General features: G+C 43.8%; 1 protein-coding gene across 10 annotated transcripts in view; it reads right to left on the reverse strand.

Annotated features, from left to right (window-relative positions):
- Positions 1 to 19103, reverse strand: part of Gpr143 (G protein-coupled receptor 143) — a 66701-nt gene extending 47598 nt beyond the window's left edge. The window contains exons 1-8 of one of the 10 annotated variants that reach the window (XM_047536134.1): positions 18953 to 19103; positions 18096 to 18283; positions 17304 to 17361; positions 14672 to 14791; positions 12859 to 12974; positions 10074 to 10170; positions 9388 to 9497; positions 6348 to 6512 (exon numbers count right to left, since the gene is read on the reverse strand). In XM_047536134.1, coding sequence (XP_047392090.1) covers positions 6348 to 6441 — 94 coding nt within the window. In that variant the 5' untranslated portion in view covers positions 6442 to 6512; positions 9388 to 9497; positions 10074 to 10170; ... (3 more) ...; positions 18096 to 18283; positions 18953 to 19103. The other 9 variants (XM_047536128.1, XM_047536135.1, XM_047536133.1 and 6 more) reach the window with 9 other exon arrangements.
- Positions 19104 to 26416: the final 7313 nt, after the last annotated feature.

Genomic DNA, 26416 nt, shown 5'->3' on the forward strand with positions numbered 1-26416 from the left:
GAGGCATACAGAGATGGTACTGCTAAACAAGGCTGTAGAGAAACCTGGGCAGTAATAATCAGGACCTCGGAGGACTTGAAAGCACATTCATTTTTGCATCTTTACCCCTTTCTCTTTGGCCTTTCTCCTGACTTCGCATCTGAATTCACTCTTCATTGTCATGGTCTGAGCTTCCCAGGGACCTTTGTCCCCTGGAAACTGTCATCTTCTCTTTCCCTTCCACACCCACTTGCAGTTGACCTGCCAACCTCACAAGATCAGATGCACCAACTGCTCGCAAAGATTCAGTGGGTTTTTCTCCCAGGCAACTTATTTTTCACAGAAAGCCCCCTGCCAGCCAAATGTCTCAACCAGAAGGATTGTGTTCATGATGAGAAGCTCCGGTGTCCCTCAGAGTTCAGAGGAGGAAGGAGTTGGCGCAGATGATGAGGAACTGTCTGCAGTTATGTGAATTTAAATTATAAATTACACTTAAATAAATAATGGATGGAGTGTGGGCAGAGTATGCATATTCATCATGTCATTTAATATGAAGAATGAGCCTTTCAGGTAGGTCTTACTGATACCCAAACCTATGTAAAGAATACATAAGTGTGTGAGCAGGACTATGTTCCAATAAAATCTTATTTATTTTTGGTACTGGGAATTAAACTTAGAGGAGTTTAACCACTGAGCTACAGCTACAGCCCTTTTATTTTTTTGAGACAGAGTCTTGCAAGTTGCTGAGGCTGCTCTCGAACTTGCCATCCTCCTGCCTCAGCCTCCTGTTCCTCTGAGATTACAGGAGTACACCACTGTTCTGGTCTAAAACCCACTTCTTTAACAAAGATCTCTGATGCAATTTTATTAAGTTTAGTCGTCATGTTGGATGTTAGGGTCTCTGAACTCTTTCATTCTGCTCTTTTGTCTCCTTTGATATGCCGCCCGCTTCCTGCCTTCCCTGACCCTGAACTTGGCAACACTCTTTCATTCTCTGTCTTTGTGTGCTTGAGCTTTTTCCTTTTTTAAAACTCCTCTTATCTGTGAGATCACATGGTCATTTTCTTTCTGAGTCTGGTTGTTTCACTTAGCATAATATCCTCCCAGTTCATTGATGCTGTTGTGAATGGCAGGATCTTCTTTCTAATGCTGAATATTATTTCACTTTATAGATAGACAGGTAGGTAGATATAAGTGAAGTAATTTTACCTCCTTCAGTATATACCCAGGTGTATACCTTGTGCTGAGTCACACAGTAGCTCCTTTTAATTTCTCTAGGAATTTCCATACTCTTTCTCCGCGATGGCTTTATCAATCTACAGTTACATCAACAGGACACTAGAGGTCCCATTTCTCAGACCCCCCAATTATTTTCTCTGTCTCTCACTGGCTCCTCTCTTTGAGTTGGGGGTCTCACTATATTGGTCAGTCTGACCTTCCACTCCTGGAAGTGCCAACCACAGCCCCCTTTCAGATCCACTGCAGACCAGTAGTGTCCTTGCTTTTCAATTTAGTGCAAGAGAAATTTACCAAGGTACTATATGCAAATTGAGCAAAGAGACAATCTGTGTGCAATAAATAAGGGAATGTTACCAGACCTTAATAAGAAGAACACATGAAGAAGGAAAACATTGCTAGCACCAAATAAACTAACCAACCATAAAGGTGAGAAATACGAAGTGGAATGGAAAGAGATAGGGATTGAGTGTGGTTTAAAATTACATCGTAACTGGGCATGGTGGTGCATGCCTGTAATCACAGCAGCTCGGGATGCTGAGGCAGGAAGATATTGAGTTCAAAGCCAGCATCAGCAAAAGTGAGGTGCTAAGCAAACCTGTGAGACCCTGTCTCTAAATAAAAGACAAAATAGGGCTGGGGATGTGGCTCAATGGTTGAGTGCCCCGAGTTCAATCTCTGGTACCCGTGTCCCCCACCCCTGCCAAAAAAAATTGTAGCAGGTGCAGTGGTGCCTGTCTATGATCATAGCAACTTAGGAGGCTGAGGCAGGAATATCACAAGTTTAAGACCAGCCTCAGCAACTTAGCAAGATCCTGTCTCCAAAAGGTGGTGGGGGAGGGGGGAGGTTGGAGTGTCAATCCCCAGTACAAATAACATCATCATAATGATAATATTACAAAATAATAAAATAAAAAGGACCAGAGATGTAGGTCAGAGGTAGAACACCTCTGGGTTCATTCCTTAGTTACCACACACACCTGTAGTCCTAGCTACCCAGGATGTTGAGGAGGAAAAACACTTGAACCTAGGAGTTTGAGACAAGCTGAGCAACATACCGAGACCCCATCTTGAATAAATAAATGGTACTTTTATTTTAATAGGGAGTCATTTGAGATGACATCAGGCCTGAGGACAGTACTGTACTTGTCAGACTTCAATGTGTACTCAGTTGTGGTTCTTATCAAAAGACAGATTCTAATTCAGGATGTCTGGGGTGGAGCCCAAAGCTCTGTATTTCTAACAAGCTCCCTAGAGACGTGAATGCTACTGGCCTATGGCTCTTGCACCAAATAATAAGGCTCTAGAGCTTCTGTCTACCCCCTGAAAAACAAAAGGAACTCCTGGGCCATATTTGAAATGGGGAGATCTTGATTCAGAATAGATGTAGAATAATTGATTAGCATGCAGATAAGTCAAGGAACTTTCTTTTTTCCTTTCTTTTTTTCTTTTTCTTTTTTTTTGTACTGGGGATTGAACCCTCGGGTGCTTTCCCACTGAGTTACATTCCCAGCCCTTAAAAAAAAAAGTTGAGACAAGGTCTCACTAAAGTGTTTAGGGCCTTTCTAAGTTGCTGAGGCTGGTCTCAAACTTGTGATCCTCCTGCCTCAGCCACCCAAGTTAGGGATCACAGGTGTGCCTGGCACCAAGGAGCATTCTAAATCCAAGGATGAGTCAAGAGTGGAAGTATTGGTCTAGGAATGGTGAACAACATCCTTTCTTCCAGATTCTGAAAGCCCCAATCAGTGACAAATGTTTGATACTAACATCCTACAGAAGTAGGATGCTGGGAGGAAAAGAGAACAAATGGAAGGGGGAGATGACAGATAAGGACTAGGACAAACTAAAGTGACCTTGTGTTGAGAAACAGAAAATGCTCTGGCCATCTCCTTAGCTTGAAACTTAAGGATTTTTTGCCCCAGTCTAGATAAAAGTGGAGACCAGCATTGTGGTAAACTCCTGAAAGAAGCTCTTTGCCCAGGTGGGCAGTTCACTGCCCTCAAATGGATCTTATCCCATTGCTAACAATCCTACCATATTCTACACCATCTTAAAGCATTTTTAATGATTTTCTTCACACACCATCTTATGTGCCTTCTAGGCGGAAGTCAACTAGCCAGTTGTTAACTGTGAGAATAAAGCTCTGATGGAAGGCGAAACAGGATTTGCCTCACAGCAATTTGATTTTCAATTCACAACTCAATTTGCTGGCCCACATCCATTCTAGAAAGAAAGAACCATTGATGACTGTCTGATGATGTCAATGTACCAACAGTAACAGTTTTAGTCTAGATCAAAAGTTGAAACTGGCATTTGTGATGGAATAAATACCAAGTAAAAAGAATAGGAGACCAGAAATGTTTTAAAAGCTCATTGTTATGTGAGCAGCAAATACTACTCGTTTAAATTTTTAATGACTCAGAGAAAGAGCCACAACTAGGCAAGAACTATCGGGGACAGTTCAATGTTAAGTTAATGTCAAGTAAGGTATTTTGCACGGAAATCCAAATTTTTTTCTTTTTTGGATATGCTTGAAAGCGTAGATAATTATATATTTCTTCATGGTAAGAAACCATTGTGCTCAAATATGCAGATTTGAAGATAAATCTCTATCATTCTTCATAACAAGGAATGTCAGGATTTCAGTGCAGTTGACCTTATTCTAGATGCTGATATTTGGACTCTTTAGTTCCGAAGGAAAAAAAAAAAAAAAAAAAAAAAAAAAAGAGTTTTGTTTTCAAAGAAAATATTTAATACCCAAAAAGTAAGGTAATGAGTTTGAGACCTGAGGCTCAACTATGTATTTGAGTTCAGTTGTGTCTCTGATGTAGTTTTGAAAGTATACACACACATACTTTTTGGACACACACAAAAGAATTAACTTCATAAAATTATAGAAAAAGTTACACACTTGATTGACAGCTGAGCTGAACTTAGAAAAAGTTTTGTGGGCTGGGGAGATAGCTCAGTCGGTAGAGTGCTTGCCTTGCAAGCACAAGGCCCTGGGTTCGATCCCCAGCACCACAAAAAAAAAAAAAAAAAAAAAAAAAAGAAAAAGTTTTGTGCTTCTAAAATCATGAATGATGTTAATGATTTGTTCAATCAACATTCAATAAGTCAGGCTAGGAGTATAGCTCTGTAGTCGAGCTCTTATATAGCATGCACAAGACCCTGGATTTATTCCCTGCACACCATGCCCCCCCCCACACACACATATACACACTCACAGAGTCAGGCATGTAGCTCAGTGGTGGAATGCTCACCTAACATGCATAAGGCCCCGAGTGCAGTCTCCAGTACAAGGGGGAAAAGCGAGTAAGTCCATTTCAATTTGAAATGATGTTTGTTTTCAATTTGAAATGATGTCCTGAGTGTGTAGAGGTTCTTAAATATTGCATCTCTACTTAAGTTAAAAGATATCAATACCATCACCAGGGAAGGATCCACTTCCCAGCCTACTTATTGGCAGGATACAATTCTTTGTTGGCCAGAGGCCTCTCGGTTCCTCAGTATTCTGGCCTCCCAAGGGGCAGCTCAAAACACGGCAGCTTGATGCATCACGGCCAGCCAGAATCTGCAGTGAAGCATGTCCATCACCATTACCCTCAGAGCTATCTGATGGTACAGGGGGCTGGAGGGTTCGTGCCCCACTCTTATCAGTCAGCCACTGTGGGCTGCCCCTTGCTGTGGTGGTGGTGGGTCCACACTTCCACTTCCGGCATAGCTGGACCCCTAGGCAAATCAATGAGAGTATCCTCAGAGTGGGTTCCACTCTCTAGCATCCTCCCACACAGGAATGAAGGACGACTACTGCAGAGGAGAATGGTGTTAATGGAATGCAAGGGCTCTGTGGATGGCTGCAAGCTGCTTCTACTCCCCTCCCCAGCTTGGATTAAATCTGCAGAGTCTGACCCTGTGAAGTGGAATGGACCAAACTTCTGGGGGTTGACTGGGGGCTTTAAAGCATGCAGTAGTGGCTTGTACCTTGGCAGAAAACCCTTCCTGAGCAGCTCCGCCAATATCCCACACAAGGAATGGACTTTTAAATGAGGGCTTAGAGCCTGATTTTTGGTTGTTATTGGGTACTGACCTCATTTGATGAAGCATAAGAATCTCAGGACATGCCCTTTCTGTATGACATGACAAGGAGATCTGACTGCCTTCCGCCAGTCAGCAACATTAGGTACTTAATGTACCTCATCTTGCCTTACTCTCACCTCCTCCCCCTTGTGGCTCATCTCTTTTATCCCTATATCATGTATGAGGTATCAGAGGAGGTGAGGCAACATGTCCCAGGCCACTGAGGGGTGGAGTTGAAAATCAAAGCCAGAGAGGTTGCTCCAGGAACACTTCCTCAGGAGGGGAAGTAGAGATTCATTTCCTAGTCACCAGGAGTGTCTAAAAACACCAGACCAAGGAAAGGAATGCTCTCACCCACCATCTTTTGTTCCTTTTCTTATTTATTTTTGTAGGCAGTGGGGATTGAATCTAAGTTGTGCTTTATCACTGAGCTACAACCCTCAGCCCTTTTTAAGTTTGTAACAGGGACTTACTAAGTTGCCCAAACTGGCTTTGAACTCTAAATCCTCCTGCTTCAGCCTCCCAAGTAGCTGGAATTATAAGCTTACACCGGCACACCCTGCTGACCCCAGCATCTTGAAGCAGCATGGAATCCACTTTGGAGAAGTGGCGGGGGTCACTGATGGCTGAATCCTGGGCCTTGTTGAACCAAACTGTGTTTTCAAGGAAATGTGTGTGTGCATATGTGTGTTAGACGGGATGATTGGGATGAACCCTCATGTATACATGTTATATTTCAAAACTTTGTTCAGTTTTTAACCTCATGTTTCTTTCTACAACACATTGTACTAATAGAGTAAAATGAAATGACTTATTTCTGGGATGACTATATGCCCTGTAGTCCTCATTCATTCAAGACTGTCAAATCTCAGATAGCTAACAAAAAAGGACTAAATGCACTCATTGACCACAGACTTTGGCTAGTTTATGGGTTTATCTATACATTTTTGGTGCTAGGGATTGAACCTAAGGACTCACAAATGCTAAGCACGCTCTGTTACTGGGTTACACCCGCAGCCTGACTTTAGCTAATTGTGTAATGACTGCCTCACCGTCACTCAAGTGGCCAGGAACAGGGAATAGGAAATCCACATTAACCTCAGGGACTTGGCCTGCAGTTAGAGCTAGTATGTGGGCGACCAGCATCGCCTCGCCTCACCCCTTCAGAAACATTCTCTGAGGTTCATTCTATAGCACACCTCTCGGCATCAGGATCTCTGAAAGACACAAATGTTGAAAATGTGCCTAAGTTAATTCTTCTGAGTGGGACCTGATGGTTTAAATGTAATGGACTTTTCTTGCTTGCTTGCTTATTTTGGTTGGGGTGTGTGTGTGTGTGTGTCTTTCTGTTTTGCCTTTGATTAAACACATAGTCACCAGGTATAGAATGTAAGGCTCTCTTGCTTGTGACATTTCTTTTTTTCTTTTTTCCTTTTCTTCCTTTCATGTGTGGGTATGGAACCTAGGCCCTTGCATATACTAGGCAATTGCTCTATTGCTCTGATACACCCATAGCCCTTTTTATTTTGAGACAGGGTCTGGCTAAATTGCCCAAGTTGGCCTCAAACTTGCAATCCTCCTGTCTGGGCCTCCTGAGTAGTTGGAATTGCACAGGTATGCACTACCATCCCCAACTTGGTGACATTTCTTTAGTGTATTGTAAGAGGCCAGAAAATTTCCTTGAAGAGTGTTTTAGCTTTTGTGGGTCAAATAATCTGTAATTACTGAACTGTTAGAGACAGAGAAGCCATATGTAGTAGGTAAATGAATGGACATGGTGGTGTGCCAATAATCCATTATTTACAAGAACAGGTGACCAGTCCTCAGTCCATAATTGCCACACACCCCTCATTGTATCAAACTAAGTGAAACAAAACAACAGTGAAATAAGGAGTTTTGCATAGACCTTTGCAATGTATTTGCTGGATTATTAGAGAATTGGTGCTTTAGAAGATAAGAGAAGCTATGTAAAGAAGCAAGCAGCTGAGAGACATGTTAGATGCATAAGTTGAATAGAAGTATACAGTGATATCGAGGGATGGGAGAACCAAGGAGGTTTTCAAATATTTTTCCTAAATTGGCTACCAGAAGTGACAGTTGTTCTGGCCACTCTTGTCCTCTGCCTGATAATGTATCTAAAACCCATGGGGGTTTGGCAGGCTGAGTAGTGAGCGCCAGTGCTAACCTGGCACACTTGCCCAGGTGCTTCCAATTCAGTGGTAGTGTTGACTCCAGGCACCTTCCTCTTGTTGGTCCCCCTTCCTCATCCTCAATTGGGGTCCTACTAACTGTACAGTCTGCAGGACAGGATGCGGATTTCTTCTTTCCAATGGAGAAACCTGAAGGTCACTACCTTCCCCACACCCTCAAGGCCACTATCACCAGTGGTAAGTCATGTGGATAGCCCTGACATGATGAGATGCAATCGACCCTCTTCCCGAAATCCTGCCACCCCAGTCTGATTATGAGAGCAATATCAGGCAAACACAAGTGATGGACATTCTACAAATACCTGACCAATCCATCAGTCTTTCAGGGTCAAGAAAAGCTAGGAGGTATTGGGGGGGTGTAACTCAGTGATAGGGTGTTTGCCTGGCAAGTACAAGGCCCTGGGTTCTTCCAAGCAAAAAGCAACAGCAAAAGAGAAACTGTCGAGGAGCAGAGACTCAATGGCTAAATGGAATGTGGGCTTCTGGGTGGGAACCTCCTCTTTCCGATAGAAAAAGGATGGTATGGGCAAACTCTGGAAAGCAAGTAAAGTCAAGAGTTATTTAATAGTAATGGAGAGATGTTTATGTCTAGTTTGGAAAAAAGCACATTAATAATGAAAGGCAGTTATAAAAATACTGTTGTTAACATTCAGGGAAACTAAGTCAAAGACAGTAGAGAAAGATTTTTGTACTATCTTTGATAAATAAAATTTTACCTTTTTAATTTTTATATTGGGGATAGAAGCCAGGGCCTCACATCCCTCATTTTTTTTTTTGGTACCACAGATTTAACCCAGGGGCAATTAACCACTGAGCCACATTCCCAGCCCTTTTTATTTTTTCTTTTGAGGCAGGATCTTCCTAAATGGCTTGGAGCCTCATTAAGTTGCTAAGTGTCTTTCTAAATTGCTGAGGCTGGTCTCAAACTTGTGATCTTCCTGTCTTAGCCTCCCAAGTCACTGGGATTACAGGTATGTTCCACCATGCCCAGCTCCAAATTTACTTTTGTTGTTGTTACCAGGGATTGAGTCCACCGGTGCTTAACCTCTGAGCCACATCCCCAGCCCTTTTATTTTTATTTTTATTTTTGAGACAGGGTCTCACTAAGTTGCTTAGGGCCTAAGTTGTTGAGGCTAGCTTTCAATTTACAATCTTCCTGCCTCAGCTTCCCAAGCTGTTGGGATTATAGGTATGGGCCACCATGCCTAGGCCAAATTTACTTTTAATAAAATGTAAATCATATAATATTTCCCATGGGGCTTCCACATATATAATTATGCAAACATAAAGAATTACCACAAATTGGGATGTAACTCAGTGGTAAAGTACTTGCCCAGCATGTGCAAGGCCCTGGGTTCAATCCTTAGTATTGCAGGAAAAACAAACAAAAAAGAATTATCAAGATTAATTAAATTTTTAGAATCTTTCTACAGTGGCTTGGAAGCAATCTATCTGTATGAGGAAAAACTCTACCACCTTTCTGAACAGTTGGCCTCCATTACTTACTTCCTGTTATTTTCATTGCTGTTCAAATAGTTTAGCGACATAGATTTAATTGAAGCAAGTATTTTGGCCAGCAGCCAGTGAAAGAATTTCCCAAATCCCACTTAAGCAGTCCTCTAAAACTGAAGAAGCCATGATTTAGTGTCTAGGCCCCTCTCCCTCCCAACACAGTACCCAAATTATTCCAGTGCTAAAGATGTGAAGATGACCTATGTGTATTTGTGGTTGTATAGTGGGCTGGGGCACAGGGAGGGATGGGTCTCCATAGTGGCCAAGACATACCTTGATATGTCCAGTGGCTTACAGGCCCAAGAGAGGCCTGGACACCCTGGTGAAGGACAGGAAGGCTCCTGGAGGGGATTCATAAAGGTCAACTTACATTGCCTTACCAGATTCAAAGTCAGGGCCTCAGTGTCAACAAAGAAAGAGCCTGAGCTCCGTGAAGGGTATCCTCAGACCCGATGAGGGCTCAGCCCTTGTACACATGCTCTGTGGAAAGACATGTTTGAGTAAATTAACACACTCTTCAGGGTACTCAAAAAGACAAGATGGCTAAATGCAATGGGGTATCCTGGATGGGATCCCAGGGCCAAAAGAAGAACATTAGGGAAAACTAAAGGAATCTAAATAAAGTAGGTATGTCTGTTCATAACAATGCACCCATGTTGGTTATTTTTTATTTTTTTATTTTTATTTTTTTTTTGCGGTACTGGGGATCGAACTCAGGGCCTTGTGCTTGTAAGGCAAGCACTCTACCAGCTGAGCTATCTCCCCAGCCCCCCATGTTGGTTATTAACTGCAACAAATGATATGTAATCTGGGGAAGGTAGGTGTGGGGGCCATGGGAACTCTGGGCTGCCAACTCAATGTCCTTACAAATCCAAACCTGTTTGAATTAGTTTCCTAGGGTTCTGAAGAAAACTGGATGACATAAAACAAAAACAAAAACAAAAAAGACACTTTATTCTCTTATAGTTATGGATGTGAGAAATCCAAAAGAAAGAAATCTGTATGAACAGACAGAGACTGAAGTGATGTGACCACAAATCAAGGAATGTCAGTCACCAGCAGAAACTGGAAGGGCCAAGAAATAGTCTTCCCAGCGATTCCAGAGTGGGCACATCCCAGCCACTTCTGAATTTCAGATTTCTGGCCTCTAGAACTGTGTGAGAGAGAGAGAAAATGTCTTGTTCTAAGCCACCAAATTTATAGTATTTTAATGACCCTAATAAACTAACAGGGTATCTCAGATGCAACCTGCCCTAACAAAACCCATTGCTTCCCCTTGCCTGCCCTTCCACTTCTATTTATCCATCAAGCTCAGCTTGGTTACTTAGGTGGAGCCCCAGGAGTTGTTTTTTAATACCTCCCCGACTTCCTTGTGGATCTGTCTCCAAGTCCTCCCCTCCAGGTCTCTGCCATCCACTATCTCCCTGGACAGCATCTGCCTTCTAAAAGCAATTTTTCTATATGCAGCACTGGAGGTGGAGCCCAGGGACTGGTGCATGCTACTAGGCAAATGCTCTACCACTGAGATACGCCCCAGCCCTTCCACTCTGCTCGTGCCAATCAACCCAGATGGCCAAATCTCCCAGATGTTTCCCTGGTCCCCTCACATAGTTTCTGCAGATCCCCATCTCCCTCCCCTCCTCCACTCTGAAACCCTTAAGCATCAGCAAAACCCTCAGTCTGCAACCTCCTCTCCAAATGTTCCCTGATCCAGCTGGCTCTGATGGAGGCCTGGCCCTGCCCAGGGCTCTTCTTGTGCCTCAGTCCTGGGTGCAGGTTCATTTCTCCTTCCATCCTGCCAGGCTACCATAGATGGTAGGGAAGACAACCTCCAGGTTCCCACCAGCCCTTCCAGACCAACTCTTCCCCTCCTTCTAAAAACCTGTGCCTTGAAACTGCTATGTTCTGGGCTCATGCCTTCACGGAAGACAGCCAAGTCGCTCCCCTTCATTCCCTGCAGCAGTTAGTGCCATCTGGTGATAATTTCTTTGGTGGTACTGGGGATAGAACTCAGGGATGCTCTACCTCTGAGCTACACCTCTAGCCATTCTTATTTTGAGACAGGGTCTCACTAAGTTCCCAGACTGTCCTCAAACTTCCCATCCTCCTGCCTCAGACTCCCAAGTAGCTGGAGGACAGGCATTCACTACCTTGTTCCAGTTCATGATAAATCTCGACTATTCCAATGTCAAAGATGATTCCTCTTTCTGTGGTCCTTCAGTTCCTCTACCAGTCATCTTGTCCTCCCTGACTTTGGCCACCACAGTGAGTCATGCCTTCCTCCCTGTCCTTACCAGCAGTGGTTATCATCCCTCCACAATCTCAAGGTCCATCCTTCAGATAATGGGGGTTGGGGACTACAATTAGAGGACAGTCTTTCACAACCTGACTTCAACATTGTCAGGGACCTTCTATCCCCACAAAGACTTCTGCTTTCCATTCCTGAGCTTTTCAACATTCCCATGAAGGACTTGCCTGTCAACATGCAGTCTTCACTGCTGGGTCCCAACCTGCTGAACTCTTACTCGACTCCTCTCAGTCTCCATTTGGTCATTATGGCTTAAATGTGCTTTGAGACATTTCAGGGGGGAAAGTGGTTGATGCGTGAAACAAGAGTTCTACTTTTGTCTCCATTTATATTTTCCACAATGCAAGATGAAAAAAAAAAAGAGAAAGATGTCACTGATGACTTTATATTATTATTTGGGGGCGGGGGCGCATGTACTGGGGATTGAACTCAGGGGCACTTGACCACTGAGCAACATCTCCAGTCCTATTTTGCATTTTATTTAGAGACCGGGTCTCACTGAGTTGCTTAGCATCTCAATATTGCTGAGGCTGGCTTTGAACTTGAGATCCTCCTGTCTCAACCTCCTGAGCTGCTGAAATTACAAGTGTGAGTCACCGCACCTGGCTATTATTACTTTTTTCTTCTCTTCACTTTCATTTCTCTAACATTTGTAGTTAGAAGCTCTTTAGCACTTAATTGTGCTGTAATTTTTCATGGGAATTTCATTAATTTTTTCCCCTCACAACTAGAGCTAATTTTCATATTTCCTGAACCTTTTACATTCCTTGGAACCCTTTCCCCCTTACTGGGCAAGTAAGAAGTGCTTAGGAAATCTAACTCACTGGCCTTGTTATTTCTTTCCCAGAACGAGGGCCTTGTACATGCTAAACATTTACTCCACCATGAGCTGCCCAAGTCAATGAATTCTTTCTAAAACTGTATCTTAAAATATAAATTTTTTTCCTTTTTTTTTAACCATGACTCCAGGCAAATACTACACCTTTTTAGTTACTCTTGATTTTAAAAATGTATTGATATGTATCTATATATGTTCATTATATCATTCACTATTTATTTATTCCTAGTTGCCAGAAAGAAAACCTGGCCAGTTTGAATTATTGTAAAACCTTTTTTTATTTTTTTGCTGGTACTGGGAATTTAACCCAATAACACTAAGCTACACCCTCAGCCCTCCCCTTACTTTTATTTATCTTTTAAATTGGAAACTGGGTCTTGCTAAGTTGCTGAGGCTGGCTTTGAACTTGAGATCCTCTTGCTTCAGCTTTCCAGGTGCTGGGATTACAGGCATACACCACCACACCCGGTTTTCTTCTTTCAAATGGCTTTATTATTGGGTTCCATGGGCACACCTGTAATCCCAGCGATTTGTGAGGCTGGGCAGGAGGAAAGCCAAGTTTGAGGCCTGCCTGGCCAACTTAGTGAGACCCTCTCTGAAAATAAAAAGTCTGGGTATGTAGCTCAGTGGGTTCAATCCCCAGTATGAAAACCAACCCCAGCATTATTGACATATAATTCATGTATCATACATACCCACTCAGTGCAAACCTCTCTCTGCCATAGGTGCTTTTCCCCATGAGTAGAATTTTCTTTCAATGGAGACCTGGACTCAATGACCTCAGGCAAGTTATCCGACTCCTTGGGATAACCTGTGTAAAATGGTGTAATAAATACAGCAGGCATGTTTGCTGAAAGGACCTAAATCCATTCATATCTCTCACCTGGTACATAGTAGGCATTCTTTGAATGATAGTTACCATTTTTAGCAAACCGGGAGCCTCATGCTAAGCATTCACTTTACCTCCTTTGAGCTACACCCCTGTTGCTTTTTTTTTTTTTTTTTTTTTTAATATTTTGATTGGTGCTTTACACTTATGCATAGTAGTGAGATTCATTGTCATATTTGTACATGCACATAATTTGACCAATCTCATTCCCCAGCAGCTTCTCTTCCCCCCTTCCTTCCCCCTGATCAGTTTGCTGCACTCTATTGATCTCTCTTGTTATTATTTTTTGTGGGGGGTACTTGGGATTGAACTCAGGGGCACTCAACCATGGTGCCGCCTCCCCAGTCCTATTTTGTCTTTTATTTACAGACAGGGTCTCACTGAGTTGCTTAGCACCTCAATTTGCTGAAGCTGGCTTTGAACTTGTGATCCTCCTGTCTTGGCCTCCCTAGCTGCTGGGATTGCAGGCTTACAGGCCTGCACCACTGTGCTTGGCTGTTGTTATGATTTTAGTTAGTGCATTAGAATCATATATACAAATGGGACTCATGTTCATATATGTAAATGACATAATTATGTAATTCCATACCCCAGTACTTCCCCATGCCCTCTTCTCCTTAACCCTGTCTCTACTCTATTGGTCTCCCTTTTATTTTCACGAAAGGTCCTCTGTGGAGGTCCTCTCTGCCATATCCTATGTGGAGGAGAAAAGTTTAACTGCTGGAGGAGGAGGTTAGTGGTTTTTTCTATAACCCCAAAATTTATCTACTCATAAACATACAAGAGCCAATACTCATTTCAAAATGAGATGGGGGGCATGACAGGTCTGGCCATACCAGCTCTGGCCTCTTACAACAACTCACCCAACTCTTTTTTATTTATAACATACAGGTAATGGGGCCAGGACTGGCAGGAGCTTCTTCTGTGACAGACAGGGTAGGGTGGAGTTAGGGAAGCCATTCTCTTAGGAGGAAAATTCCAGGAGACAGGGAACCACTCCCACGCAGTACCACATGCTTCCCAGCAGTTCCTAGAAGCCAGGCCTCTGCATCCCATGGCTCAATCTAGTTTGATTCTGCTAAATAAGAACAGCTTCCCACACTCCCCCAACCCCATCCCCTCCAACTTCATTCAGTATTCAAGTTTTGACTTTCTGAGTCTGGCTTATTTCACTTAGCATGATAATCTCCACTTTCATCCACTGACCAGCAAATGACATAATTTCATTCTTCTCTGTGATTGAGTAAAACTCCATTGTATATGCATACCACATTTTCCTTATTCATCTGTCTGTTGACAGGCACCTAGGCTGGTTCTGTAAGTTGGCTATTGTGAATTGCTGTCATTCCCTTACCTTTAAAAAGTTACCACATTAAAAGGATTTATGGAAAGTCTGAACCTACCAATTGATTTACCCACTAATCTGAAAGGTAAAAGTAAAAATTTGGAATTCCATCCTCTAACACATTTTGTAAAGAGTGTAAGTCTCTTTTCTTCTTAGAACAAAACATAAATAATTTGAGCTCCATTTCATACAGATTAGCTATTGATTCTCTGGAAGTGAATGGCCTTTTTATTCATTGACTCATTCACTGTTGACAAAGTCAAAGCAGAATTACCTTTTGTTTCACTTCTCTTCCCTCTCTTCTCCACATCCCTCGATGTAGGTTCTCTGGGCTTGTGCTCTCTTCAGGTCCACAACACTCTCTGATTGTTCTAATGTTTCCTGAGCAATGAGGCTGAAAGTTCAAGGAGAAGTAACAGAGAGATGAAGTACGCCTCCAGCTTTCCAAAAGGAGTCAAGACAGATTCTGAAAAACATATTCTACCTTTGCAAATTCCAGCCAAGTTGTGAGTTCTCAGTGATCCACACTAGTTTAATGTCATACTGAATTCTTCCCAAGGGGATGCAAGGCTGATAAACTGTGGTAAGGCCTTTCAGTCACAAGATGTTTGACAGTGGTTGGTGATGATGTAAGAAATAGGATACAGAATCTGGATGTGATGACAGTAGGGACAGATGTGCTCAACTATGTAACCTCAAGGATATCGAAGAAAGAATTTATGATTCTGAGAGGGCATCTGTCTCACATCAAGTCATACAAGTCTTGGTTCAGTCTCTTTAGCATATTAATGTAAATACAGATAGCAACCTTATAAATATACAAATAATGCTAAACTGGAGGGATACCTAATGTGAGGATTAAAAAAGACTTCAGCAAAATGATGTTTAATGAAGTGACTATAAACTTGCACCTGTTTTAAGAAACAAATTGAAGAGAGTATGACCCTTTCAAGTGCCAGTTGGTAACCTGAGAATTACATAGTGAACATAAATGTTAAAAAGGATTTTGGGGCTGCATACAATAATGATGGATTTAAGGCAACAACAAAATCACTGTTTCTGCTTTGTAGTGTATCTACGATCTGGATTTCAGTGGCAGGTAAGAGTTGAGATTTAAGTCAAAACTGGCTTTGGGGGTAGGGATGGGGAAAGGAGAGCAAGCCCTTTGGGGACAAGAGGCCTCGTGCAAACTCCAAAGAGCACACTAGGCACGTTAACATTGTCTTTTATCTTTTTGTCATATCCATCTATCCACTTCTTAAACTCTTTGAGATAATTGTAGATCCACATGTAATTTTTTCTGCTCTTTTCCCCCTTTTTTATTGTTGTATCATAGTTGTACATAATGGTTGGATTTGTTCATATGAGTACATGCATACAATGCAATGATGTAATTTGGATGATATCCCTCTCCAGCACTCCCCCCTCCCTCCCCACCTCCCACTCGTGACCCCCTTCCTCTAGTCTACCGATTTCCCTTTGCTTTTCATGTGATCATCCCCTGCCGCCTCCCACTTTCTTTTCCTTATTCTTCTCTGGCTTCCACATATGACAGAAAACATAGAACCCTTGACCTTCTGACTTTGGCTTATTTCACTTACTGTAATGGTCTCAAGTTCCATCTATTTTCCTGCAAATGACATGATTTCATTTGCTTTATGACTGAATAAGAGTCCATTATATATGTAGACCACATTTTCTTTATTCATTCATCTGCTGATGGATACCTAGGCTGGTTCCATAGTTTGGCTATTGTGAATTGTGCTGCTATAAACATGGTTGTGCATGTACTGCTGTTATGATGGCTTTAATTTTTTATTTCATCGGTTGATTGGTACTAGGGATTGAACCCGGGGTTGCTGAACCACTGAGCCCAGCCCCAACCCTTTTTAATATTTTATTTAGAGACAGGGTCTCATTAAGTTGCTGAGGCTGGCTTTGAACTCTTGATCTTCCTGCCTCCTAAGCCACTGGGATTACAGGCATGTGCCACACACTGGCTTAATTCTTTAGGATAGACACCTAGGCGTGGTATAGCTGAGTCATATGATGGTTCCATGCCTAGTCTTTTGAGGAACCTCCATACTGATTTCCATGCTGACTATACTAATTTATAGTCCCATAAACAAATGTGAAGTGTTCTTTTTTTCTCCACATCCTCTCCAGCACTTGTTTGTATTCTTGTTGACTGCCATTCTGACAGGTCAATTCACATGTAATTTGAAAAAATGACACAAGAAGATCCTATGTGCTCTTCACCTGCCTCTCCCAATGGTAACGTCTTATAAAACTATGGCACAACATTATAATTTGGATATTGACATTAACACAATCCACCAAGTTTATTTAGATTTCCCATTTTCACATGCACTCCTTCATGTATTTAGTTTTGTGTAAATTCATGTAATCATATCACAGCCAAGATATGCTTGGGGGTTTGGGTTCAGTGATAGAGAGCTTGCCTAGCATGCTGTGAGTACCTGAGTTCAATTTGCAGCACGTGCACACACCTGCAATAAAAATAAATAAAACCCAATAACACTTGGGATTAGTTCTACAAGTCTACATTTAAAAGAAAAAAATCACCTCATTATTCTAACTACAGGCATTCTGGAGGCAGCAGTGTAGAAGTTATTTATGGCACAGTAATCACGTGCCAAAAGCCATGAGAGGCACCACTGATGGAATATGGACTCTTTAATTCAATTGTCTGAATGAGACATGAAATGATCATAGAATGCAGACCACGGAGTGTAAATCCCTCCTATGACCTCTGAAGAAACTCAGACCAGAGGTGAAATTCCTCAGTCCGGTTTCAGTGGCAGAGACTTAAGACCCAGGGATTCCTGACTCTTGGTCCAGTGGATTCCCAGCTTGTCTTTTCCATCAGCTCCCAGCATCTTCACCTGCTAACAGTGCCTGATGGAGCCGCTTTGAGGAAAACAGGTGTTCACCAGCGTCCGGCTACACATACAAATAGCAATGGGGAAAAAAAAAAAACCTTTTTGCAAAGCATGCAAATACCTATCAGTGCAGATATTTTTAATGTGGGTTGCAATTTCATGGAAACTGAAAAGGAGCAGAGCTATCTACAAACTTCCATTAAATCCAGACCACCACTGCCCCTTTGTAGACATTAAGAACTCGGGGCACAATTCTATGAAAGATAAAAGCAAGGCTTGAATGGAAAAACTTCCTGAACTATGGACAATAGAAAGAGCCAATATGAAGCCATTCATTATGTGGGCTGGCGCCACACGAGGGAACTTGTGGGAGGTTGGGAAGGCCCTCACCGGAACAGGTCGAGAATCCTTCTCCAGTTGGGGCTTTCGGGACACCTCCCATAGGGTCAGAGCTTTGTGGCGAGACCCGCGCTCTGCCCAGAGTGCGGGGTCGCCCCCTCGAGTCTCTCGGGTGTTACGGCCCGAGGTAGGAGAGCGGTCGTACGCACAGAGAGCTGGAAGGACAGGCCGTCCTAATGTCCCGCGGTTGGGGCCAAGCTATGGCCGCACCGGAACAGTGCGGGTACGCAGGAGGGCCTCCTGCCATGCTTCCGCCCTCACCTGTGCGGCCTCCTGGGACCAGTCGCAACAAAGGCGGGGGTGCCCGGAGGGCTGCGTGCTCTAAGAAGGAAGGACCGGGACTCTGGCCACCGCCGCGCTCCGCCCGGCGGCACGCGGGCGCTTCCGTCGCCTCACCTGCTGCGGCCGGACATCCAGAGCGGCGGGCTGACTCGCCCTGAGCCTCCAAGCGCTGCCAGGCACTCGCGCGGGAGGCAGGGCAGCCACTCTAGCCTCCCGGGTCCTTGCTCGCCGCTCTGACCTGGAGCGTGAGCTCCTCGCTCTTGCTCGGCCGATTCCCTGAGAGTGCCCTTTCCAACGGGATCCTAAGCGGGAGGGTGCAAAGTCCTTGCGCGCGCGCCCCTAACCCGTGCGCCTCGCCCTCCCCGGCCCCGAGCGCGCCCCGGATCCCGCCCCCTCCTACCCCCGAGGCCCCGGGCTGGAGCCCCCGAGCGCGCGCGCCCCGCCCCCGGCCCGGCCGAGCGGCGCGAGCTCCCGAGAGCGCCTGCCCCGCCCCTCCCGCCCCCTCCCCGCCCACCCCTCCCCCGCGCGCCGCGCGCCCGCCCTCCCTGCTCCCTCCAGGGCCGGCCGGCACTTTCCTCCCAAGTTGCAGTGCAAGTTAGCTAGTGGCGGGCTGCGGCGAGGGCGCCCGGAGCCTCTCTTGTCCCTGGCCGGTTGGGGCTCCCCAGAGTGCATGGGTGCGGACCGAGCTGGCCCGGGGGGCTGAGCACCCCGCGCCCAGCGCCATGGAGAGCGCCGAGCCCCGTACGCGGCCCGAGCGCCTGGCGGAGGCCGAGGCGCGGGCGGCCGACGGCGGGCGCCTGGTGGAGGTGCAGCTTAGCGGCGGCGCGCCGTGGGGCTTCACCCTGAAGGGCGGCCGTGAGCACGGCGAGCCGCTGGTCATCACCAAGGTAAGGCGGCCGCGGGGCCCGCGCGGTGACAGTCCTGAGGTGGCCGCGACGCTTAGGGAGTGTCGGGGGTGGGGGTACAGGTACCGGAGGGGGCGGTCCTCGGTTCCGAAGCGTGCGATTACTCGAGTCACCTGCAGAGATTTGGGCACCGGGGCTGACATAGGTGTGTGGTTCCGGCTTCTCCTCCGCCGCTTTGCGGAGGCTTCAGGCGCCGCTGAGAGTTTAAATGGCTCCGGTTCCGGATCCCCTTCCCCTCCCCCTCCGGGAAAGGGCCTGGTAGAGTCCCCTGTGACTCCCGGTCTCTCCAGAGGGCGACCTCTACCTGCGGGGCTGCCCGGAGGTGAGGGGAGGAACATTCCTAGGAGCCAGGGGGTGGACAGAATCGTCCCCACCTGTTTGCTTCTCTAGGGTTGCTGGTTCTGCACCTCTCGGACCTGCATCCGTTATCACTATGAAACCCAGGCTGGCAGCTACCGCCAGCCCAGCTTCTCGATTTCCATTAGCACATCAATATTTATTGACTTTCAGCTTCCAGACCTACAGCCTTGCGCACTGGATACCTGCAGAAACTTACAGAAACTTTTCTTCGTGCTTATGAAAGTAGGACTTGAAGAAATTACTAATGTGTGTCAGCTGGAATATGCATGTGTTGGGGGAGGGTTGCTTTAGGACTGGAATTCTCTTGTCTCAAAACAACATTCATACTGAAACTTACCATCCAAATCTGGATAAACCTGTAAAAACAAACGGCAAACCAGTCTCTCTGTTTTCTTCTAGTTGAAAGTGCCTAGTGGTCAGTTTCTTTGAGACGGGATGAGCCCAGCCATTCTTAGGGACAAAGTTCCCTTTAAAATGTAAATATTCCTGGCTACTAGAAGCTTTTGAAGGTGACTAAGTGGTTTTCTCTGCTTTCCTCCCTCACCACAGCAGGAAGAAATTAAGTGACTCCTAACCCACCCGCCTGGTAATGAATTAGGGAAGTGGGATGGCTTTGTTGTCCGAACAACAAATGAGATGCCCAACTTCTTTTTTCTGTACTTTCTCTGTCCCTGTCTCTCCCAGGACTGGGGGCGTTGAACCTGTGGGTCTTCCTCAGACTAGGCAAGTGTTCAACCACTGAGCTACACCCCCAGGTCCTCTCATAATTACAAAACTGGAGACTTGAAGGGGACACTTGCTTAGCTGTGCACTGAATTTATGTTGAATCCAGGAAAGAGGTTGTCATTATTATAAATTTAATAAGCTTGTAAACCCTTTATCAAATTGAATTATTTGAAAAATCAGTGGGCAGTCAGAGTGTATACCCTGCCCAGCCAGGGTATGCTTCTGAATATTTCTTAAAGCACATTAGCCTGTGCCTTTAAAATAAAGTTTTAGAAGTCACTTCTGATGGCAGCAGTTGAAAAGATGTCAAGTAAATAACGCAGACCTTTAGTATTTCATGTATTTCTTTAAAAAAAAATCTAATTTTAAAAAAATTAAAAATTCTGTCTTTATAGCAGATGGAATAAGTTGTAAAAAACTATTTGATATGAAGTCTTGTGTTTTGTCCCTGCACAGTGTAAGAAGAAGGTTACTTTAACTCTAAAATTCACTGTTTCATCAGCAGTTGGAGAGAGGGATATCATGTACTCCAATTTCTAAAAATTCTGCATTCTTAGTAGCCTCCTGGTTTTTCCTATTTCCGGAAGTTGAAAGATTATGCTGGTCAAGCCCAGCAATGCTAAACACTCTACCAATGAACTACATTCCCAGCTCCACTTTACTTTTACACATGCTCCAATGTGACTGGAAAATTGTGGTTTTTGTTACTTAGAATGGAGGGGATTCAGAAAAGCTGGGGGCATTTGTCCCTTATTTCCATACGTTTATATGCAAATAGACATGCACACACGTACTGTTGCACCCCAGCTCATGTGCATGCATGTACATTAACCACACATTCTGTTGCATAGCATCAGCAATATTTCACATATCTGTCTTTTCTCCTGGATTAAGATCATTGGTGATGCTTGTGCATAGCCTGACAGCTGGTAATTAACTGTCACATTTAAAAGGGTGAAGGAAAATGGGTCCATTTATGCCCACTTAAACAGTGGGAACAGACTGTTGTGTTGGAGACTGGGGAAGGTTATTCTACCACCAGAATTTAAAGTAATCCAAACTTTGAATCTTCCCAGTGACTACTGAAAAAGTCATCAGGAATCATTAAAGAATAATTTTTCAAGTAGTTCTTCTGCACTTAAAAAAGATACTTTGTAATTAAATGGTTACATATTACAGCCCTGGGATATTGCACAATTATTTTCTATTTAGCCAACTCTGAATTGAGATTAGTTTGATCCAACAGCAGGAGGACACATTCTTTTTATGATTATGGGGGTGTCATTCAAAAGTTTCATAGGAGTGCACATTCTAGAACTGGAAGGAGCTGGGGTTAGACTCTTGCCGAGTATGTGCAAGGTCCTGGGTTTGATCCCCAGCAGCATGGAGAGCAAGAGACTGGAAGGAATGTTAAGAACAGGCTGGTTCAGTACTGATCTTCAGATGCAGGAGATTCATTAGCCCATTTTAATAGTTGAAACAGCTGTTGCCAAGAGAGGTTAAATGGTGCACCCTGAGGCCACAAACCTGGGGAGTACTGGGAAGGATCCTGAATCTTCATTCCTCCTTCCCCTCCAATCAGTGCTATCTACTTGCTGCATCTGGAATTTCTTGGCAATGTCATGTTGAATAAATATTATGGTGACATTCGTTAGGTGACAATTTTTCAACCTTGGCACTGTTGACGTTCTGTGCTGAATCATTCTCTGTTGTGGGGACCTTTCCGCAGCTTCCCTGGCCTCTACTTGCTGGATACCATTGGTGCCTGTCCCAGGTGTGACTACCAGATATATCCCCAGACATTACCAAATGTTAACCCAGTTGTGAATCACTTTGTTGGGTAAATGGTGTGTCACCTTTGCTCTTAAAATGTCTTCTCTTTTATTTAATTCTTTTTGCAGACACTGGCTTTGAGGGTGGTGTGTTTGGAGGCCCCTGGCAATTCCAGTGTTTGTGTGGAGGGCTATTTTCTTTCCAAGTATTGGCCCTGAGAAAGGAGTTATTTACATAGTAAAATGCAAACTGGGGCAGGAGGATCTCAAGTTCAAACCCAGCCTCAGCATCTTAGTGAGGCTAAGCAGCTCAGAGAGACCCTGTCTCTACATAGAACATGTATCTATATAAAAAGTGGCTAGGGATGTGGCTAGGTGGTAAAGTGCATCTGGGCTCAGTCCCCAGGACCAAAAAAGAAAAAAGATTGATCAGTGACTTCATGAGGGGAAAGGCTGATCCCTCTTGTCAACTCCCTAGTCAAACTCTACCTAACCCTAATGATTTCAGCTCTAGATTCCCTGTTGGAATCAGTTATCACACTGAGGATTCCAAGTGGTTGGCCACTTGCTAATGTGAACTTTCTTGCCAGAGTTATTAGCATGGAAGCTTTTATAAAGAGTTTTAGCTCATCAAATACAGTCATTTGGTGTCTCAAATTCAGTGCATACAGAAGTAGTAGGGGGGGGGGGGGCCCGACCACTGAGATTAGAGAGAAGACATTCTTTCATTCTCCAATGAACAGTCCAGTGATGGACAATATCAGGGATGCCTTGATCATGAGCACAACATGAGTCAAACCTCTCCAACATGGGAGGTACCCAGTTCATTCCACAGGACTACCCCTTAGGTTGCTACATTAAAAAAAAAAAAAAAAAATTAAGGACCAAGTTCAGAACCTTTGATCAAAAAATTCTCTAATGGGATGGGAATGTAGCTCAGTTGGTAGAGTGTGTGCTTTGCATGCATAAGGCCCTGAGTTCAATCCCTAGCACCACACATACACAAAATATCTTCTTCAAGATTTGGATAATTTCTTCCAAAGAAATGGCAAATGGTCTGAGGTGCTTTACCTCTAAGACTTTTTTTTTTTAATCTCTGCTCAAAACCCTCATTATGCCAACCTTGCTCTACTCTACAATTTATTCTTACTTAACAATCCACTCCATAAATCAGGTCCTGAACCCCAGCCCTCTTCTTCGATTACTACCCCCAAAATAGTAGTGTGCCAGACCAGCTTTTGCCTATAGGTTGCAGGCAGCAGCATGCCCACACAGGCCAGCCCTGCTTACTGGATCACCCACTGCAAAAGCCCCTGGCACTACCAGGTGGCCCACTCTGTTCTGATATCACTACCAACCATGCCCATCCAGCTCGCACCAAGGGAGAAAGTGCACACACGGGGCCATGCCCACAGGGATGTGTGCCCTGGTGGTGACTCAGGTCACCACAATGTCATCTGCCATTACCAGTCAAAAGAGGTAGACTGGATTCTTCTAACTTGCTTCAGTTTCTTTTCTGTAGGAGAAATTTGGTGCATGGGACATAGGAAGGTTTAAGACAACTAAAGGCAGCTGGCCAGAGCCATGCCCCCATGCTGGTCTGTTTTGAATCTGATCCACATTCTTGATAACTATGGCAATGTATTTTATATTAATCGCATTCCAGTACTCATATATTTTTGTTTCTCTCATAGAAGTACCCACCCCCCAAATGTCTACAACCCATTATTTCTGAACCAGACCTTTGCCATGAACTCCTCAATTGACTCCAAACATTCTTAAACTTTCCTTAAATGGCCCAGCATCGTCCACTTTCAGCTCAAAGCAGCCAGCGTGATTGTTGTCCCATTAAGGTAGGTAATAAATGATTGGGGCAGAAAGATGGGGGCTAATTTAGGAGGAAGTAAAATGTTAATTTTCAGAATACTTGTGCCCCTTCTCCACCTGTTACCAAGGTAAACTGCCTTCAGGGAATTGTTCATCCCTAAAAGGAATTATTAATGAATGAATGTCCAATGGGCCACTCCCCTCCTTCCAGTATCCCTGGGCAACTTCCTTCCTGCCTTGAATCACTCCACTTTTAGCCCACCTTTTCTCAGGCTAGCGGCAGAGGAGAAATACTGACACCTACAAATGCTTTCTTTTCCAAGAAGCAATTACCTACAGTTCTGATTGACCTCTGAAGGCAGGTTATGTTACATTTCTTAGCAAAGTATCTGTTAACTACAGAAGAAATGTAGACCCAAAATAATATTGATAAGAGGAACCAAGTTTCCCTGTAAGAGGAATCTTTTGTGATAAGATCCTCATCTGGCACGAAAAAGACCAACAATTCTGACTCAGTTAATTAGAATATCACTAATTGTCCCTCATGTCCTAGTTCAGGAATCCAAATTATTTATTTTCTGTAGCAGAGACATCACCCAGAGCACTAACAGGCTTGCTTCCCTATTCAAATTGAGGAGCATAATATGAAATCTTGCTTCCGTGGGTAACATGTAAGAAATTTTAAGGGCATGGTTATCTGGCAAATGTCCTCCTTTAAATTAAAATAATAATCGAAGTTTAGTTAGTATTAGCACAAAAAGACCAGGGTAAACACACACTTCACAAGTCAACTCAGCTGTTTATTCAGAAATGAAGTTTTACATAAGAACCAGACATGCAGGAATGAAATGGAGTCAGTGAACCCACTTTCCTGGTGGAAAATGAGCCACTGAACAAAGAAAGGAACTGGGTTTCTATAGGTTATTTCTGAGGGATGGGCTAGTGAGCATATCACTTTGGGCATTCAGGAAATAGGTTTGTGAGAATTTCAAAATTTGTTTTTACTGGGCAATATTCTTGGAGAAAAATGGAGGGTCTGGGATTAGTATCAGTGTTTATCTCTTTCCCTTCAGGGTCCCATTGTACTGTCACTGGGAAATAATTTATTTGGGGAAGGAACAATGCTTTGGTTTCCTTTCTAGGGACTGTTCTATAATTGGGAAGGAATGCACTGAGAAAGCTATCCATGTATGGCTTCCTTTTTCACTCCCTTTTCTCAGGCCTCACTGATTTGTGTGTGTGTGTGTGTGTGTGTGTGTGTGTGTGTGTTTAATTTAAATTTTCCATATCTAATAATTAGTATTCTCCATTCTGAGTGAGATCCCAACCAAAGGTCATGGGAGAAAAGGAAGAAACTGCTGACCCCAAAAGGCTCTGGGATTGGGGAGCTGCACCCTAGTCAAAGAAAAAGTTTTTTGCACACAGGGCACCCATGTTTCTATTTATTAAAAGGAGAGCCTCATCCTCAAATGTAATAGTAGGTTATTTAAACTATTACTATGTTATTTTTTTCTTTTCCCACTGTTGGATATGGAAAAAGATAAACTCCAAAATAATGTGACCCAGGGAGAAATGAGGTAATCACTGTCTTTCCCAGTGACAAGATAGGCCCCAGAATGAAATTTCCATCAAGTCTGAAATGACAGTTTCTGAAAAGAAGCCAAAACAGTTATCCCACCCTAAACTGACCCCCACACCCACTAACCCCACATTCTGCATCTGGACCAGTAAAAACAGCCCAAACCAACATGTTCATGAATTGAGTCACCTCTCAGTGAATAAGCCTAAATCCCACTTTTAGCAGAGGGCTCATTTTCCATCAGAAAAGTGAGTCCATAAGAGGCATTACTTCATTCCAGAATAAAAGCTGGGCTGTGAAGCGTGCATCTGGCTAGGTCCTTTGACACTAACACTAATAACTATCCTGATATGGGAACCAGAACATATTAAAGCCTTTAAGATATTAAAGGGGGGGGCTTAATTTATGCCCCTTCACTCAGTTTACCTATGGAATAAAATTTAAACTGTCATGAAGGGGGAGAAATAGCCCCAGAAATAGCCACCCAAAAGAACAGCCCAGCTCATTAGCAAATGACTTACCTTAATAAGGTGTTTGACATAGTAGTCATGTTAGGTAGTAGCTAGTAATGAACAGTGAAACGCAGGTAAGGTCACAAGTTTTCTTTTCTTCCTTTTTTTTTTTTTTTTTTTTTTTGGTGCTGGGGATTGAACTCAGGGCCTTGTCCTTGCAAGCAAGCACTCTACCAACTGAGCTACATGCCCAGCTCCACAAATGTTCTTTAAATTACTTTAGGGTCCTTCTTTAAACTATTTCCACAGTAGAGGAGAAAGCAGTTAATTTGTAAAAAAATAAACTTATTTAGCAAAAGGAGATAACTGGGAAAGAAATATGTTAAAAGGATAATGGGATTATGTATTAGTGTTTTCGAGAGGAAAAGAATCAATAGAAAGTATGATTATAAAAAGGGGATTTATTAGATTGACTTACACAACTAGAAGCTGGATAGTCCACAATGGCCGTCTGCAGCTAGAGAACTGGAAGAACCAGTAGCTATGCAGTCCAAGATGCAGAAGCTCCAGAACAAGAAGGATCAACAGTGCTACCCTAGTCTAAGACGAAGGCTTCTGGAAACTACCTGAAGAATCACTGTCAGAGTTTGCTTTGGAAGAGTGAAGAAGCGAGTCTGATATACTCAGAGGATGAAAGCAGTGATTCAGAACCTGTTCAAGGGACTGGGGAGATAGCTCAGTTGGTAGAGTGCTTTCCTTGCAAGCACAAGGCTCTGGGTTTGATTCCCCAGCACCGCAAAAAAAAAAAAAAAAA

Source organism: Sciurus carolinensis, chromosome X, assembly GCF_902686445.1.
Source record: "Sciurus carolinensis chromosome X, mSciCar1.2, whole genome shotgun sequence".
Taxonomy (NCBI): Eukaryota; Metazoa; Chordata; class Mammalia; order Rodentia; family Sciuridae; genus Sciurus; species Sciurus carolinensis.